Source organism: Sus scrofa, chromosome 13 (assembly GCF_000003025.6).
Source record: "Sus scrofa isolate TJ Tabasco breed Duroc chromosome 13, Sscrofa11.1, whole genome shotgun sequence".
NCBI lineage: Eukaryota > Metazoa > Chordata > Mammalia > Artiodactyla > Suidae > Sus > Sus scrofa.
The window spans coordinates 19,427,151-19,447,518 of record NC_010455.5 but is presented as its reverse complement, the minus strand read 5'-3'; the positions used below and the strand labels follow the sequence as shown (position 1 = coordinate 19,447,518).

The 20,368-nt window shown below is 35.6% G+C and overlaps 1 protein-coding gene across 50 annotated transcripts in view; it reads left to right on the top strand.

Annotated features, from left to right (window-relative positions):
- The window catches only part of CLASP2 (cytoplasmic linker associated protein 2), a 205,160-nt gene that overhangs the window by 63,071 nt on the left and 121,721 nt on the right, over window positions 1–20,368 (top strand). For 39 of the 50 annotated variants that reach the window (XM_021071582.1, XM_021071594.1, XM_021071595.1 and 36 more), the window contains one exon: window positions 2,138–2,284. In XM_021071582.1, the coding sequence (XP_020927241.1) occupies window positions 2,138–2,284 (147 nt within the window). Of the gene's footprint in view, window positions 1–855; window positions 1,752–2,137; window positions 2,285–20,368 lie in introns of those variants that run through there. The other 11 variants (XM_021071598.1, XM_021071599.1, XM_021071607.1 and 8 more) reach the window with 9 other exon arrangements.

Below are 20,368 nucleotides of genomic sequence, written 5' to 3'. Positions count from 1 at the left end.
CATTCATACACTAAAAAAACTATAAATAATGAAAATGAATCTTCCATACAGTATATTTAGTGAAAAGAAGCTAGGTGCTAGAATTCCTGTTGTATGATTCCTTCTCTATAAAGTTCAGAAATGGGCAAAACCAACTATAACGTTAGAAGTCAAGACTGGTTTGGCTTTGGTAGGAAATAGTGACTTTTGGGGGGTCGGTGACGGTGTTTATAGGATGCTGATAATCATCTGTTGATCTGAAGACTGGTTACACTGACAAATTCATTTTGTAAAAATTCATTGAGCTGCACACTTTAATTTGTATACTTTTTTCTCCCTTGTTTTGATTAAAAGGTAAATATTAATTTCCCAATAGTTTGAGAATATTGAGTTAATTAATTTTTAAGTGATAGAGATATTTACACTTTTCAGTTCTTGTGTGTGTGTAGGAACAGAGAACACTGTTTCCATGGAAACTTCTGGCTACTCAGTGTTTTAGTGCCTATTTCTCTGTAGATTTTTGTGTATTCTAGGTCTCTCAGCTACATTTTTTCTTTTTTTTTTAGTATGGTGGTAGCAAAAAAAGTTTTTTTGGAATTATATTAGTGTTTTTAACAAAGCATTTTCTATAGAGCATAGATTTTAATTGATCCACACTGGCTAAGAGCATTATGCTAAAAAAAAAAAAAAAAAGTGTTTTTTAACTGGAAGATACTATTTTTTCCCTACAGGTTGTGCTATTTAAGAAAAACACTTGCTGAAATGGAAAGTGTTTTATATTAGGGTATCTATTTGATTCTTTTTTCCAGTAAATAAAATATTCTTAACACTTGTTTGATCTCTTTTCTTTAAAACATATTTAATAGTTAGGAGTCCTTTGTAGGGATGAATTTATTGTACTTGATTTGGGTGTTTCATAGGTAAGGGATGCAGCCTGAAAGGAAGAGATTCTAGTATATTCATCTGAAGCCTGTGGTAAAGCTGCTTCTCTGCCTCGCCCATCTTGTTTGTCGTGATTGGTTTGTGCAAGGTCCTAGAGAAAACCGTCTTCTCAGACGAGTAAAATGCATACATCTTACGATTTAGGCGGTGGATTGGGGCTGGAAGGGTTCATTTTTATATAAGGAGGTTATACTGATGTGGTTATTCATAATTGTTCCAAAAGGAGCTTTGTAGCATATTTTAGAATCATTTATGAGAACATATTGTTCAGTTTGGTTTCTGCAGCCCAAATAAACAGCAAATTGTAAGATTACAGAGTTAATTGTGCACGGTAATGAGCACAGTGATATTCCGTGTTTTACTGATGCAATAATAAGCACTCCAGCAGAATGACTATTGCATGAAACCTTATATTCTATTTGCAGAATTTTTCATGTGAATTAAATAGGAGAAAACAGATTTAGGATTGTAAACCTTTAGTATTGAATGCTTCTGAAATTTTGATATAAAATAAGGGTTGCAGATACATAGAGAATTTTTTAAATATATGGAGAATTTTTACCTTTCATCTGGCAGTAGCTGCCATAAGATGATGTCACCTTGTAGCTGATTGGCTGTTACAGCACCTAGGGCAGGGAGGAGAAAGAAAAATGCCGGCACAAACCTCAGTGGTGGTTCTGTGGTTGTTTCTGTCTATTTTTGATAGAATCTTTGATTAGTATCATATCTATTGTATTTGGCCATGTGAACTATTCGGAGCATCCTAGGGTGAGGGAAATTAAGAGCTTTCAGAGGAATGAGGCGACTGATTTGCAAACGGATCTGTGATTGTAAGTTGCAGAATCTGGGTATAAGGAAAAAGGCAGGGTGTGCTGGAAGATGCACTATGGGAGGAGCTGGCAGAAAATGCTTATATGAGTAGCAGAGAAATGAAAAATGCTTTTTAGTCTTCTTGGAGTTAATATATTTGGTTTTATGTTTTGACAATATATATAGGTAGAAAATATGATAATATTATAAACCAATTTTAAATTATCTTGAGTTATTTTATGTAGTGTTAGCCAATATATAAATGCTTATTCAAAGGAGCTTTATTTTGTATTATGTATCTTAGAAAGTAATGACTTTGTATATAGCTTTATTCAATTTTTAGTCTTACAGAAAATGGAGCAGAGCTTAGTTCTCTTAAAATAAATTTTTCTAACGCTTTGTGCAGATAAAAGCTTTGATGATGAAGAATCAGTGGATGGAAATAGGCCATCATCAGCTGCTTCAGCCTTCAAGGTTCCTGCACCTAAAACATCCGGAAATCCTGTCAATAGTGCAAGGAAGCCTGGTTCAGCAGGTGGCCCTAAGGTTGGAGGTAATGTAAATCCATTTAAAATCTGATGTGCATGCCTCTTGCCCTTGATATGGCCACATGTACTTAGAAGTTCAGAGGAATATGTTTATTCATGACTGCAGCAGGATTGCAGATCTGGAGAGTCTTGCAACACACAGAAAAATGTGCAGCCTTTTCGAAAATGTTTAAAATATTGTATATTTGTATTTCCTGTCAGAACATATGTGAATTTGTGTTTTCTGGGGAGTATTTATTTTTCATTGACCATAAAAAGATATTTAAGGGAGTTTTTTGGGGTTTGGTTTTTTTTTTATTTTTAAGGAGAGGGGAATGAGCAGGGTTTTCAGAATTTGGCTATCAATTTTCATGTACTAAGGCTGTTAAATACTGATTTATATAGTGCTCTTATACATTCATCTAGGGCATGAATATTAAATACTCTAACATTGAAAAATGCTTTGAAAATACTGGATATTGAATAATTTGTCACAGTAGGAAATGGGTGGTGGTCAGGTAAAATTGCTTCAAGAATGGTTTCTGGGTTAGATAATAATAAATAGAAAAGGACAGATTTTATGTAATTATATTCCACATGGTACATTCTTTGATCATATTAAAACTGTTTCTAGCATCTTGTTTATCAAAAAATTTTTGACTATTTTTTCATATACTTATTAGAAAGCCATGAGTACTTTTCTGGTGCCAGTTTAACCAGGTCTTTCTGATAAAATGAAACCTAGAAGAAGGGTAAATACTTAATGCTAAAGAGAGTAGTTTCCTTTCTTTTTTGTTAATAAATATGTGTTAGTTGTAATTGAGGAAAACAGATTTTTTTCTTTGTTTATGATAGCTAGTGGGAAAATCACGATCTTCAGGACTTCTCTTTTTCTCTTTTCGTCTATAATTCTTTTATTAAAAACAAAAAGAGAAAAAAACTATTTTGATAGGGTTCTGTAAGTTGTGTTCTCTTGATCTTTCTATATAGTCAAACATTTTCTGTGTCAACCAATAGTCTAATATAGAAAAATTATTATAAATACTTCATTTTAAATATTTTTAAATAGTATGTCATATAACTAGCAAGAAAGATGCTATGGTATAGGTATATACGCATGTTTATTTGCATGCATATAAATAAATAGATAAATAAAATATTGTTTAATAGAGATATCTTACTGATTTCTCTGGATATTTTGAGTAATTTTTACTTTAGTATTTTAATTTGTTTTTATTTTGCAAATATGAGTGTATTCTCATCCAAATGAGATGAGATTACTTGATTCTATTATGCATTTACTTAGCTCTCAGAAATAGCAGATGATACTCCATGGTTTCTTATTTTGTAGCAAATGGCTACCTTTGCTTATTACAAAGGGATTTTTTTTTGAGTTATGGTTTTCTAATCTATGATGATGTGATAACTATTTTATAAAATTGTCTTCTTTAACTTACAGTGGATTAATATTTGAAATGCATTGTGATAATATTTAACATTTTTGTGAATCTGCATGATGATGATATTTAACATTTTTGTGAATCTGAGCCAGTGGTTTATAATTAGCTCTGATTTTCATGTTTGACTTTCTTTTCTTAGATGAAAATTAATACTGTAGTTTACCTACCAACAGTCACCTAATTCTAATGTAAATCAAATTGAAAAAAATCAAATTTCTAAGAAAACAGCGACTTTCTTAATGCCATCATCCTTCCTGTGGTTTGTAGTCCTACCACATATGAGAACATGAGGTAGCTTTTATGATTATAGTCATTAATCACTCATACAGATTTTATCATCCTTCTTGGCAGCGGCCCCCTTGATAAAAATAAGGGGTAGACTTTCATCCTCCTCTTCCTCCTTCTCCTCCTCCTTTTGACAGTTGCATATTCATTCTGCAATTTTTTGTTTTGTGTATTTTGTTTACCACAGCTCATTTTAGGTTCACTGCCCATTTTTCTATCTAAGAAAAAAGCTACTAGCCAGAGGATATTGATACTGCTTCAGAAATAAATGCTTTTCTTGGCTGTTGGTACTTTGAAAATTTTTCATTTGATTTTTTTATTCTTGGCAGAGGCTTATTGCTTTTTAAATTGGTTGTAGAAAGTTTTCTTAGAGTTTTAGAATCTTTGAGTTAGAAGGGACATTGAGAGTCATAGTTCAATTTTCTATTCAAGTATAGTAATCCCTTTCAGAATATTCCTGATAATTGATTATTCAGATCTAGTTAAATATGTGCTTATGGATTAAAACTTGAAACAAAAACCACCTGAAGTACCACTACATATAGACATAGTCAGCTGATTAATTATGAAGTGCTTTGTTCAAGTTACTTTTATAATTACTTTTTCAGTTATTTTTACACATACAAATATTTTCTTAGGTTGGGAACAGAATTGGCACCCTTCATTGTATAGTTTTGTATACCCTTTTCCTTAATATTTTACCCTGATCATTTTCTCATTGTCTTAAATTATTAATTGAAAACTATTCATGGTAAATAATATCTAGGTTGCTTTCACTGTTTTATGCTGGTATAAACTGTGCCATCATTCGTTTATGTGTATCTTTCAACACATCTCCATTTATTTCCTTGGAATAAATTTTTAAAGTTTACTGACTCAAAAGGTACAGGGATTTCTTGGTGTTCTTTCAGTTTGGTATAGTATCCTCCAGAAAAGTTATAAGCCATTTCATTTCTGGATAAATTAATTCTTTTTTTTACATTGTATTGAAATCTGCCTCCTTGTAACTTAGGCAGGGAAGATGAATTATTTGTTAGCACAATACTTTCAAATACTTGAGGTCTCTCTTTATAACCATTTTGTTTTCTAGACTATACATTTTCTTTCTTATAAGTTTATATGCAATAATGGTAATTCAATCCAGGCATTTTATTTGCTACTCCTAGGTATGTAATAAACAGATAGATACTAGTTTAAAGTAGCATGGTAGGCGGAGGTATGCAATAGTCATATAAGCCATTCACAGTCCAATGAGTTTAACAGGTAAGATTAGTAAAATAAAGTGAGTGTCTTTGGAATCCTGATTGAATCTACTTTTGAAGTTTTGGAGTTTAATTTACTTCTCCTGGAGATACATGTCAAGATTAAAGAGATGTATGCTATTTTTAGCAAAGTATCCTATCCAGTTAATTAAAGGCAGTAGGGCCTGTGTTTAATCTTTAGTGCATATTAGTTTTGTTTTGTCCTTTGGCTCAGTGTGCCAACATGTTGTACTCGTATTGTAGTTGTGTGGCCCTTAAACTAAGGAGAATTAAAAACAAACAAACAAACAAAAAAACAAAGAAAGGAAATTTATGGGTTGTTCCATATCAATATATCACTACTATAAAAGTCTGTATTATGGGGTGTTAAAAGTGTTACCTTTGTGTGGTTTTTTTGTTTGTTTTTTTTGTTGTTTTTTGCCTCACCCCTGACATGTGAAAGTTCCTGGGCAAGGGATAAAACCCGAGCCACACTTGCAACCTGAGCGACAGCTTTGGCAACTCACGTAACCCACTGGGTCACAAGGGAACTTGCATTACCTTTGTACTTTGCTAATTAGAATAAGGACAAATTGAATTCCATTAAAGAGTCCATCTTCTGAATAACATTTGTGACTTCACAAGAAATTTAAATAAACATGTTTTTCTTTATTTTGGCATACAATTGCTGGATATACCTGATTATTTAAAATATTTATATATTTATAGTAGGTAGTAATTTTAAAAAATCTTGGGGGTATTCTTACATGTGTTCTCCTATTTAAACCTCAAAACCTCAGAGTTACTTTATTATCTCAGTTTTACTGATGAGCAAACTAAAGTTTAGAGAATTGAAGCAACTAGAACAAAGTCATGCATCTAATAAGTGGATGAGATATAAAAATCACTTTGCTTTATTGCCACTAATCTCACTGGGTAACAAGGATTCTTCTAGATCCTAAAGCTCTGAGATTATAGTCTATAGAAATGATCACTACTTTCAGCATCCATGAATCAATCACTTTAAACCTCAGCTAGTATATTCCCAGCAGAGTAGAATATTTGGAAAGAAGCACACTGGTAATTTTTTCATTATAAATGGAAATGCTTTTTAGTATTTTCTTTTTGAAATGCTATTGTAAAGTTTATTTTCTGAGTTATAATGTCTCTATTCCTGTACCAATTATTTTGACTATTCTTTTTTAAAAATAAAAATTGAATTAGATATAATTGTTTTTGTTTATAATTAGTACAAGATTTTGAGGTTAGTGATTTGTCACTGAGTCATCATGTCTGTAATCATTAAGACATATCACTAACCAAATCATTGATTCTTGAAGTTCTCTTGTTCTCTCTCACTTGCCCATTCATTCAAGAGGACAGAATATTTTCTATTGTTGCCATCTGATATCAAAGACTACTGTGTAATGGTTTCAATTCTTATAATTGGGTAATTACAGCCTTTTAAAATTCAGTAGTACTTACTCATCTTTATGAATTTTATGTTAGTTTTACTTTATGTATGTCTTACCTGAGGTTTTATTAAAAATGTCTGGAAATTCCCATTGTGGCACAACAGAAATGAATCTGACTAGTATCCATGAGGATGCATGTTCGATCCCTGGCCTCATTTGGTGGGTCTGGGATCGGGTATTGCAGTGAGAAGCAATGTAGGTCGCAGATGAGGCTCGGATCCCATGTGGCTGTGGCTGTGGCTGGCAGCTGCAGCTCTGATTCAACCCCTAGCCTGGGAACTTCAATATGCTGCAGGTACAGCCCTGAAAAGCAAAAAGAAAAGACTGTCCAAGTATCTGTTCTCCACAGATTATGCTAATCATTTCCATTTTTTCCTGTCATTAAACAGTAAAGTTGTTTTTTCCTTTTAAACAAAGGATCACAAAAAAATTGGCATATATTTAATTAAAGAATCTCACAGAATTTGTTGTTTAATTTTGCAGTCCAAATTTTTAACTTGTCAACCTCAGTTTCTTGTTTTTGAACTTATGTAAAACCAAGTAAATTTTCTGTTTGTGTGTTTGGTTTTGCTTGTCTCTCTCTTCTTCACCCTAGTGACTGGAATTGATACTAAATCAGAAGATTTTGGCCCTTGAAGGGATCTTTTTTTTTTTTTTTTTTCTTTTTAGGGCCACACCTGAAACATATGGAGGTTCCCAGGCTAGGGGTCTAATTGGAGCTACAGCTGCCTGCCTACACCACAGCCACAACAATGCCAGATCTGAGCTGAGTCTGTGACCTATACCACAGCTCATGGTAACTCCAGATCCTTAACCCACTGAGGGAGGCCAGGAATTGAACCTGCAACCTCATGGATCCTAGTCAGGTTTGTTCCCGCCGAGCTACAGCAGGATCTTAAAAGATGATCTGAGCCCAGTTCAGATAAATAGATTAAACCTCAGCAAGTTAAATGATGTATCTAAGATCATTTAGATATTAGGAGAGATGAAACAAGAACCCACTATCAGAGTTTTTTCACATATTCTCTGGGTTATCTACTACTGTATCTGATACGTATTTCTTATATTTATCTCATGTAGCAAAACGCTATTATTGATGTTTGGAATTTAAGGATTGGTCAGTCACCATTATGTCTTAAATTATTGTGAATCCCATATCATTCATCATGAGATACCCTGGTGCTCTCTCTTTTAACTGTGGTTTTAAGGCAAATCTAATTTGGATAATTAACTGATAAGCTAGTATAAGTATAAATCACTAAGCTGCTAATTGCCTACAATGTCTAAGAGTATGTTTTGCTGGACTTATTTCCTTTCATCTCACTTTTGTTTTACTTCTTGTGCAAAAGTTAAAGTCAAAGAAATTCATTGTGTAAGGTTTATTTTTTAAAGCATTCAGAATGTTTAAGAGACAGGAGAAAATAATATAAACAGCCCAACTGTTTTGGTTGAAATTAATAGGCATATTGAAGACCTAATCTCTTCACACATAAGTTATTGTCCTTATCTACAGGTTTATGGAGAGCCTACTATGTGTAAGGCTTCATGTTAGGCACTGAGGAGACTGTATGGAATGCTCAAGATTTTAAACTTGGAAAGAAATTACAGTATCTGTCCATATTCATTATCCCACCAACCAGTGTTAGTCGTTGTAGTGTTTGGCCTTTCCATACTTCATTAGTGTATACTTTTTTTTTTTTTTTTTGTCTTTTCTAGGGCCACACCCACGGCATATTGAGGTCCCCAGGCTAGGGGTCTAACCGGAGCTGTGGCCACAGGCCTACACCATAGCCATAGCAACTCAGGATCTAAGCCACGTCTGCGACCTACACCACAGCTCACAGCAACACCAGATCCTTAACCCACTGAGCGAGGCCAGGGATCGAACCTGCAACCTCATTGTTCCTAGTCAGATTTGTTAACCACTGTGTAACGACGGGAACTCCCAATTAGTCTATACTTTTGACTGAGATTTCGGCATTAGAAAATTATAGTCTCATATGGCAGGCCAATTGATTTCACTTTGCCTCGGAAAGGAATGAAGTATCCTTAATATAGATTGCACATGTGAGAGATTTTTCCATTAGTTAGACTCATTATACTTGATCCATAAAAAGTAGAAGTTTGTAATAACTTACAAATCCCAATTTTTTATTTATTACATATGTTATATTGAATTGGTAAGAAGCATTATTTCTATGATGGGCATGTTGTAAATATAATTTCTTTTTTTATAGAAAACGACATTTTTCTTTTATAGAAACAATTCATGTGTTTCTTACTAATAAGATGCATAATTTGCTTTTTTAAAATATAAAAGGCATCCTCGCTGTTGACAAGTCAAAGGATGAGAGACTTTGAAAAAAAAATCTCTCATGGAGTTCCCATTGTGGCTCAGTGGTAACGAACCTAACTAGTATCCATGAGGATGCGGGTTCAATCCCTGGTCTTAGTGAGTTAAGGATCCAGCATTGCTGTGGCTGTGGTGTAGGCTGGCAGCTGTAGCTCCTATTTGGCCGGTAGCTTGGGGGCCTTCATATGCCATAGGTGTGGCCCAAAAAAGACCAAAAAAAAAAAAAATCTTTCATAATATCTTGCCTCTCAAATCCATTGCCCTGAGTAACCACTGTTATGTGTGACCTGTACCCTACACACACATCTTATTCCATGTTCATTTGTGTAGGTACTCAGATTAGATTTTTTTTTTTGCTTTTTAGGGCTGTACCTAAGGCATATGGAATTTCCCAGGCTAGGGGTCAAAACGGAGTTAGAACTGCTGGCCTACCCCACAGCCATAGCAATCCAGATCTTCAACCTACAGCACAGCTCTCAGCAACACCAGATCCCCAACCCACTGATCGAGGCCAGGGATTGAACCTGAATCCTCATGGATACTATTCGGATTCATTTCCACTGAGCCACAACTGGAACTCTCAGATTAGATTTTGTTTTTGACCACAATAAACATATTAGTAAGCATTTTGCAACTTGATTTTTTTTTTTCCACAAAACATTTTTCCATCCTTCAGCATCAAGAATGAGGGGAAGTTCCTGTTGTGACTCAGTGATAATGAATCTGACTAGTCCATGACAATGCGGTTCAATTGCTGGCCTTGTTGGCCTTGTTCGGTGGGTTAAGGATCCAGCATTGCTATATGGCTATGGCGTACGCTGGCAGCTGCAGCTCTCATTTGACTCCTAGTCTGGTTACTTCCATATGCCACAATGGCAGCCCTAAAAAAAAAAAAGAAAAAAAAAGAATGAGAGAGTTCCTTTGTGGCTTAGTGGGTTAAGGATCCTGCATTGTCACTGTTGTGGCTCCAGTCACAGCTGTGGCACTGGTTCAGTCCCTGGCCCAGAAACTTCCACATGCTGCAGAAAGGAAAAGAAAAAATAATTGGAGTGATCATTTTCCTTTTATAGCTATACAGTATTCCACATTATTGACATACCATGATTTAATAAACTATTTCTCTGCCAGTATCATTCAGGTTGTTTGCAACTTTATGCCATTAGGAAGAATGCAGATGTCCATGTACTTATGTATTTGGACATTCTGGTGCTTCTAATCTGTAGAATAGACTCCTCTAAATGAGGTTTCTCAGTCAGAGGTTGTTTATGCTTTTAATTTTATTAAAGACATTGTTTTAACTTCTCCATCATTGACTATAACAGCCTTATTAATTATTGTCATTTTGATAGGTGAAAAATGGTGCTTCTTCTTTCTTTTAATTTGCATCCACCTATCTATTCTGCCAGCAACTAACAAATGTTCACTAAAGTTTTTAGTGTGCTACCACTTTTGTAATCTCTGGGAAATATCAGTGAGCAAAAACAAAGACCCTATCTGCATAGAGTTTATATTGTAGTAAGACTGAGAATATTTAAATGCAGTAATAGCAATTAGCATATTCTCTTGTATACATTGTAATTTGCTGTTGTCCATTTTTTTATTGAGCTGTTTTGTCTTCTCATCAATTTGTTGCAATGTTTAATTGGCCTTTTATTCTTTTTTTTTTTTTTTAGGGCTGCACCTGCAGCTTATGGAGGTTCCCAGGCTAGGGGTCAAGTTAGAGCTGCAGCTGCTAGCTTACCAACTCGGGGCCCACGACCTGTACTGCAGCTCACAGCAACACTGAATCCTTAACCTACTGAGTGAGGCCAGGGATCAAACCCGAGTCCTCCTGGATATTAGTTGGGCTCATTACCACTGAGCCATAACGGGACCTCCCAGGCCTTTTATTCTTTTTTAATTTTTTTTAATTTTTATTATTTTTTATTTCATTTATTTTTAATTACTCAATGAATTTATTACATTTGTCTTTCATTCTTTTTTAAAAGCTGCAAGAATTCCCTGATGGCCTAGCAGTTAAGGATCTGGCGTTGTCACTGCTATGGCATGAGTTTGATCCCTAGCCTAGGAATGTCTGTGTGCCGTGGGCACAGCCAAAAAATTTTTTTCACAAATATTTCCTTAGTCTCTCCTTTTGTCTATGGCATGTTTACATCAAAATTTCAAGTTTTTGGTGTGGTAGGTAAAATATCTGTCTTTTTTTTTTTTTTTTTTTTTTTTTTTTTTTACTTCAGATTTCCTGTCTTGAATAAGAATGGTTATTATGCGGTCCCCAGAGTTGACACAATAGTCCAATTTATTCTAAAACAGATTATTTTACAGTTAGTTTGTTCAACAGATCTGTAATTTTTTTTTTTTTAGGGCCGCACCTGCAGATGTTCTCAGGCTAGGGGTCAAATCAGAGCTGTAGCTGCTGGCCTACACCACAGCCCCAGCAGTGTGGAATCCAGGCCACATCTGTGACACATACCACAGCTCACAGCAACATTGGATTCTTAACCCACTAAGTGAGGCCAGGAATTGAACCCAGGTCTTCATGGATACTAGTTGGATTTGTTACCACTGAGTCATGATGGCAACTCCCTATAATAATTTTTTTATGAGGTTGCGGTACCATTTTAATTTCTTTTCTTCCTTAATGCTTGGCCAGAATAATGTCTATGTAATTAGGTAAAACATTCTTCACGCTGTCGAATTGAGATACTATTACCTAGATGAATTTTGGTTACTCTGGGTTTTTTTCCTTTTTTCTTGATCTATTTATCTGTACTTAATGTAGCTTTTTATTGACTGATTTCCCAAACTTTTTATTATGAAAAATTTTGAGCATATAGCAAAGTTGGCATATAGTGAATGCTCATCACCAGATTTAATAAGTAGCATTTTGCCATATTTTTTCTAACTATCTCCATATGTATATTCCCATAAATATTCTTTTTTTTCAAATCTCAGGAATTAGACAATAGATCGTGGACATCATGATGTTTCATCTGTAAATATTTATTACTTTTTAATTTTTTTATTACTTTTTTATTCTTTTGCTTTTTTTTTTTTTTTAGGGCCCTTGGCATATGGAGATTCCTAGGCTAGGGGTCCAATCAGAGCTGTAGCCGCCAGCCTACGCCAGAGCCACAGCAACACAGGATCCGAGCCGTGTCTGTGACCTACGCCACAGCTCATGGCAAAGCCAGATCTTTGACCCACTGAGCGAGGCCAGGGATTGAACCTGAAACCTCATGGTTCCTAGTCGGATTTGTTTCTGCTGTGCAAAGACTGGAACTCCAGCCATAAATATTTAATATGCTCATTCTAGGACTTAAAGGTATGCTCCATTATAACCATAATACCATTATCATATGCATGGAAATTCCATAGTATTATGTATAAAACAATCCCCTTAGCAATCTTTATACCATGGCAATGACTTCTTGGAATCTAGGCCAGTTATCTTTTACAATTGCTCCATGTTCTGGATTTGTCTGATTCCTTTGTGGTGTGATTTACTTGTTCCTTAAAGCCTTTTTGTTTTCCATAAATTTATTATTTTAAACTGTATGCCTCCTTTTAAGTGTTTCCATTCTATATTCCAATTTATGCAAATGTTCTAAGAATATTTTTTAATAAATAATTCTGTGGGGCTAGAAAGAAAAATGTACTGTTTCTTAGTTCAAGAATGCCCTCTTCTGTTGGCATAGTGAAGTGCAGCCTCTTTTCTAAAGGATGTGTGGGCATGGAGGTTTCTCCTTCTGATTCTGTGATACCAGTTTGTTTCAGCATAAACTTTATTTTCTCTTTCTTCTTTTCCTTTATCCATCAAGCTTAGAGTGGATACCTCCCCCTTCTAAGGGCTACTTACCTTAGATGTCTGTGTTCCTCCCCTATCAGTATTTTCTTTTTCCATGTAAATTCCTCTAATTTTTCTCTCCAGTGAGGACTTGATCATTGACATTGCTGGCCTTAGATGTTTGTTTTTGCCTATTTACTTGTAAATTGAAGTTTGAAATGTTATTTGTCTCTTACTCATATTACTAGTATGTCCATTGGGTAGTTTATTTATTTTTCTTTTGGTCTCTGGATTTTAGAATATTTAGTAGAAATTTGATTTAAATTTGGATGACTATCATTTTCCCAAAGGAATCTGAATATCTACTGTAAGTTTTGTAATTTGGTAAGGAAATGACCTTTTTTAAAAAACTAGATAATCCATTATATCAGCATTTTGTTGAATTTTAGGACATTGTTACTGAATTACTTTCTCATTGATCTGAATCATTTCTTGGTCATGTATCAAATTTTTATACATCTGCGGGTCTATTTTTGAAGTTTGTATGTTGTGTATTTGCTTAGTTGGTCTGTCCCTGCACTAAAACCTGTCATCCTTGTCTTAGGTTTGTAAGTCGTGATTTTTGGTAAGGCAAATACTTCTTCCCTTTACTTATAAGGATTATCTCAACAGTTCTTGACCTTGAACTCTTTCAAATTTTTGGAAATCAGCTTAAGAAATCCTCTTGGAGGCTTGATTATTAGGCAGTACTTTGGGAAGACTGGACATCTTAAGATATTAAGTCTTCCTGTACATGAACACAGACTATTTATTTTAGTATTCTTTAATGTCTCATTAAAATTTATTCTTTTTTTTCTCAAAAATTTTCACTTTTTTTGTTTTGTTTTTGGTTGGTTGGTTTATTTCTATATACCCAAAATATTTTTATGTTAAAAATATTGTTTTTTAAATTATAAAACTTTATTGAAAAATTTTAGAAGGTATAAATAAATAGACATATTTCTGCTTAGAAAAACAATATTACAAAGATGTAAGTTCTCTCCAAATTCATCTATAGAGTCAACACATTTTCTTTCTTTTTTTTAATATGGCCACACCCCATGGCATCTGAAAGTTCCTGGGCTACGGGTTGAATCAGAGCTACAGCTGAGGCCTACACCACAGCTCACAGCAATGTCAGATCCTTAACCCAATGAGCGAGGCCAGGTATCTGACCCGTGTCCTCATCAATATTAGGTTCATTACTGCTGAACCATGACAGGAACTCCGTCTTTATTATTATTATTATTGAGGTATAGTTGTCACATAATGTTCTGTTAGTTTCCGTTGTACAACATCATGATTCGATGTTTGTGTATATTGCAAAATGATCACCACAGATAAGTCTAGCTAACATCCATCACTATGCATAATTACAGAATCTTATCTTGAGAACTTTTGAGATTTACTGTCTTAGCAACTTTCAAATATGCAATACAGTATTATTAACTACAGTCCCCATGCTGTACATTAGACCCCAGGACTTATTTATTTTATAACTGGAAGTTTGTACCTTTTGATTCCCTTTACACATTTCATCCACCCCTTGCCTCTGGTATCCACCAGTCTGTTCTCTGTATCTGTGCATTTATTTGTTTTTTAGCTTTCACACATAAGTGAGATCACACTGTATTTATTTGTCTTTCTCAGATTTATTTCACTCAGCATAATGCCCTCAAGTTTCCTCAACAGTATTTTTTTAATTTTAAATTTCTAACTTTGTTGCACTGGTGCGTAGTAATGAAATTAATTTATTTTACTTTGATTTTATAGCAAGTTACCTGGCTAAAGTTTAATTTTTTAATGATTTTACTATATGTTATTTTGGGTTTTCTATCTATACCAGGATTTGGCAAATTACAGTCAGTAGTCCAAATAGGTCCCTGTTATTTGGTTTTACAAATAAGGTTTTGGGAGTTCCCTTCGTGGCTCAGCCATTAATGATCCCAGCTAGGATCCATGAGCATACAGGTTCAATCCCTGGCCTCACTCAGTGGGTTAATGATCTGGAGTTGCTATGAACTATGGTGTAGGTCACAGATGTGGCTTGGATCCTGCATTGCTATGGCTGTGGGGTAGGCTGGCAGCTGGTAGCTCCAATTCAACCACTAGCCTGAGAACTCTCTGCCACGGGTATGGCCCTAAAAAGCAAAAAAAAAAACAAAAAAACAAAAATCAAAGTTTTGTTGGAGTGTAACCACACTCATTCGTTTGCGAAGAGTTGAGTAGTTGCAGCACAGAACACACAGCCTAAAATATTATTGTTATCTGGTCCTTTTCAGAAAAAGTTTGCCAGTCTCTGATTTAGACAGTCAAACCGTCTTTAATAAATATTTTGTTTTCCTCACTTTCAGCACACGGAATTTTTTTCCACGTGTATTCTTAAAAATTAGTTTGGCTAAGTATGCAGTTTTAGATTTACTTTTTATGAAACTTAAATATATTAATATATTTTCCCTGGCTCCCACTGTTGCTTTTGAGAAGTGATCCTTTCTAGGTGATCTCTTATTTCTCTGAGGACTAACTCTTTGTCTTTGGTGTCATGCAGTTACCCCACAGAGTTCTAGATGTGGGTTTCTTTTTATTTATCCTGCTTGGGTTACATTGTGCATCTTGTCTATACATTGATGGTTTTCATGCATCTAGAAAGTTCATAATCTTTTTATTTATTTATTGGTCACACCATGGCATGCAGAAATTCCTGGGCCAGGGATCGAACTGTGCTTCAGCAGCAACAACACCAAATCCTTAACTGCTAGGCCACCAGGGTACTCCACAACCATTATCTTTTTATAAATATTTCCATTCTGTTTTTCAGGCACTCTGATTAGATACATATTAGATCTTCTCTTGCTATCCTCTATATCTCTTTATGTCTTTCCATTTACCTATTTCTCCTGGCCACATTCTGAGTAATTTATTCAGGTATGTCTTTTAGTTCTCTAAATATTTCTTCTGTTTAATCTTTCAGTCAAGGTTGTTTTTATTTTTAATTCTAACAGTTGATTATTCAAGTTAATGCATTTTCCCCCAATTTCATCCGTTCATTCCTAATGCCATTTGTTGATTGGTATCTTTGTGATTCTGTCCACATTATTTCTTCAGACATTATATTCACATCTATTCTGTAATCTGTAAGTCGGCAGTTCTAGTATCTACAGTTCAAAAATCCATTGTTTGTTCCTTGTGACTTAGTGGTTTGCCTATCCAGGACCCACCATGGATACCAAAATCCTCGAAGCGCCATAATCAGCCCTCCCTCTCTGTGGTTCCACATCTGTGGATTCACCCTGCTGTGGATTATGTAGTACTGCAATATTTAGTTAAAAAAAAAAAAATCCGAGTTTAAGTGGATTCAATATATTTTGTTCAAAGGTCTAAAGTTTTTCGAACTTAGATTGTGAGCTCATTGCTTGAACTTAATTGGTAGAATTCTTTAGGTCCAAATTGGGCTTTCTAGAAGCTTTTCTCAGAGATTTTTTCCTGCTGGATATTGGGGAATCACCTATCCGGGGCCCCTGCAGCCTCTCCTAGGTCTTGTCTCAACTGGAGAATTCTTGGTTACTCTTCTCCACCTGTTTACTGGGAACTCCACTTTCCGATCAGAAATTGCCAAGTCACATTGTAAAAGGAGCAATTGACAAGAATAAGAGCATTGTTACAGCTATCCTTGTAAACAATTACTGATAGCTTGCCCTCTGGCCACAATAATTCACATAACTCCCACATACAAAATGCACTCAGGCATTTCCCAAAAGTCTCATCCTAATTATGCCATCGGGCCCAAAGCCCGTGGTCTTGTGATCTGCATCAGGTTGAGATGAATGTAAGGGTTCTCTCCATCTAGAGGGCTCTGAACTAAAAAGACATCTACGTACTCAACATACAGTGGTGGTACCAGGGATAGGAAAACTGTAATAGACACTCCCATTCCTAAAGGGGAGGAGCAGGAAGTTCATAGTAGTCACTGATTTATAGCAGTTTTGAAATCAAGCAGGAACCTGCAGTCAGGATCCCTTACTTTAAGGGTTGTGAATGTTCTGTCATGAAGGTTTCATTATCTCTTTGGGGTGCCTCTTTAGGTCCGTGTTTTCCGCTATTCTTGGTTCCACCCTGGACTCTGGACTCTGCCCCTGAAATTGTACTTTCTTTTGCATAAAAATGTCACATGATTGGAGTCCCTGCTGTGGCACAGTGGCTTAAGACTCCAACTGCAGGAGTTCCCGTTTGGGCTCAGCAGTAAGGAATCTGACTAGTATCCAGAAGGACGCAGGTTCAATCCCTGGTCTCACTCATTGAGCTAAGGATCTGGTGTTGCTGTGGCTATGGCCAGCTCAGCAGCTACAGCTCTGACTTGACCCCTAGCCTGGGAATTTCCATATGTAGCAGGTGTGGCCCTGAAAAAAAAAAGGATCCAACTGCAGCAGTATAGATTCCATCCCTGACCCAGCACAGTGGGTTAAAGGATCCTATGTTGCCAAAACTGCAGCATAGGTCACAGCTGTGGCTCAGGTTCATTCCCTGGCCCAGGAACTCCCATATGCTGTGTGTTTGGCCATTAAAAAAAAAAAAAAAAAAAGAACGGAGTATCTTTTTCAACTTGTTTTCCTTAGAAAGTTGGGGATCGAGAAGGCTCCTCTCTGTCTTTTCATAACACTCTTCAAAAGCACTGATAGTGCTTTTGTTAGCATAACTCTCCTTAAAAAATACAGGTTTTCTTATGAATTTCAAAAGGTTCATGCCCCATTTTCCTCCTTGTTGTTTCTCCAGCATTTACATCTCTCTTCAGTGTTAGTCACTTCATTGTAGCATGAGAAGAACCTGCTCCTTTCTATTTCTCAGACTTTTCTTTGCCCTTGTATCTGAAACATACTACTTGCTACTTGACCCTTTGCTTCATTTCCTTTTCTTTCTTTTCTTTCTTTCTTTCTTTCTTTCTTTCTTTCTTTCTTAGGCCACACCCTTGACATATGAAGGTTCCCAGGCTAGGGGTCAGATTGGAGCTGTAGCCACTGACCTATGCCACAGCCACAGTAACACCAGATCCAAGCCACATCTGCAACCTACACCACAGCTCACAGCAACACGGGCTTCTTAACCCACTGAATGAGGCCAGGGATCAAACCTGCATCCTTGTGGATGCTAGTCAGATTCATTTCCACTGAGCCACGACAGGAACTCCCCTTTGCTTCATTTTTACCTTTATATCCAGCATTTCAACTTATGAGTAGTTTAAGACTAAGTAGAATGGAGTTTTCTCTTTTTACTTGAATCTCTTAAAGTAGTATTTGGGAATTTCTGAGAGTGCCCCCTCCAGTCAGTCTGGCGCGCTAGAAACCATGTTATCTCCTGAGACAGTACCCACTAATCCCCTTTCTTCTTGCTCCACCTGCAAATCCAAGTGATTACTGCTTAGAGTGAATTCTAGAGCAGGAATCAGCAAATTCTAGTACACAGGCCCTATCCAGCCAACTATTTTTGTTGCACTCTTAAACTAGGAATATTTTTTACATCTTTAAATGATTAAAAATCTTCAAAAAAAGAATAATATTGTGTGATGTATGCAAACTATATGAAATTCAAATTTTAGTGTCCACAAATAGATTTATTGGTATACAGCCTTGTTTATTATTTACGTGTTGCCTATGGCTGCTTTCAGGCTGTAGTGGCAAAGTTGAGAAATTGTAACAGAAACCTACAAAGTCTAAAATATTTACTCTCTGTCTTTTACAGAAAAAAATTACTGAAATCTGTTTTAGAGTGGTTAGACAATTGGCCAAAGCTCTTCTCTTCTCTTTCAACCCGCTAATATATTCTGGTGTGATTATTAACCCAGTTATTTATGAAAGAGCTTTAGTCCCCTTGGAAGCCAGCCCTGCTTGTCCCTTCAGCCCAACCTCTACTTGTGCTTCTGCTCTCAAATTTAATTTATCTAAATACATCTCCTCTTGGCATGCACACTCACTCCCCTTTCCTTGCAGTAAGTAATACTTAACATTAGGACCCATTGCTCTTGTTGACTCTCCTTCTATGTTACTCATTCTCCTTGCTGGTGCTAAAAGTATCTAATAGTATTTTTAGGTGAACTTTTCTAAGCTGTATCAGAAAATGGAATGATGATTGTGAGATGAAACAGATCATTCAACAGCTTATCCCCTCCAGAGATCCTTTTCCTACTCTGTTGGCCAGACAGTCAAAACTAAGGTGAGGGGAAACATTAGGCAAACTAGGATTATAAACAGATGTACTTGTGATACAATGCAACGTATAAGTAAGGCCACAATGGGGAGCTCTGCTTGTCCTCTGTCTCCACACTGTTCCCATACCCCAGACATTCCCATTAGCAGCAGCTCTACTTAAAGTGGTTTTCAGAGGTAAGAGTAAGGTAGATTGGGATCAATTATTCAAACCATGCATGTTCTTACTTAATTTGGCAATGCCCATGTTCAGGTTTAGAGACCTAATTGTGTACCTTAGATAGTCATAAGGCTGCATTTGTTTGTGTCTTCTTTGGGACTTTTTAAAATTAAAAATTTCTATTCCCTACTCCTTTCCCCATTGGCTTATTTGGCCCTCCTCATAAGACAGAATTTATTGCATAATAAAGACATTATGATTAGAGCAAATTGGGACTTTGAAACTTAGACTTTCTTAGGTTTGTCCTTAGTCATTGGCACATTTTTCTGGCCTTTGAGGGATTTGTTTGGTACTCTGCATTCCCTTGAAGGGTTTTTTTTTTTTTTTTTTTTTTTTTTTTTGACCTTGTGTTGTAGCTGATGAGAGATTTGTAAATGAATGTAGTGTGTTAGAAGATGTTAAGATAACATGGTTAGATATAGCAAATTGGGACTGTAGCTCATTATTTTTAGGTCATCAGTAAGTTACTAGGTCTGATTATAGACATGGGTTGAGAGTTTTATTATTTTATTGGCTTTTTTAATATCTGGAGAATAAGTATACTTTATTTACTTTTGTAATTGAATTTCCTATATCAAACATTCATTCATTATTGACAAATAAATTGTCATTGCTTTTAATATGCAGTTTTTTATTGCCCTAAACTTTGTATTCTGTGGACCATCTCATGGCTATTAAAACTCACAGGGAGTTCCCTGGTGGCCTGGAAGTTCAGGATCCCCTGTGTCATGCTTTGGCATGAGTTCATTCCCTCGCCCGGGAACTTCTGCATGCTGCAGGTGTGGCCAAAAACAAACAAAAAAAAAACCTTCATATACAAAGACCTTCAGTTTTTGTTTTTGTTTTTGTTTTTGTTTTAGATAAGGAACCTTTTTTGCATACCTTTGGAAATCCTGAGCTTTTTTTTTTTTTTTTAATTAAGACGACATTATTTTTTAAATCAAGTTTTGAAGTATTAATATTTCCTTCTAGACAATAAACTTAGATATTTTCTATTTACTTTCTTAATTGGAGAGATTTTTAAATTAATTGTCTATTGGACTGTGCATCTTATGT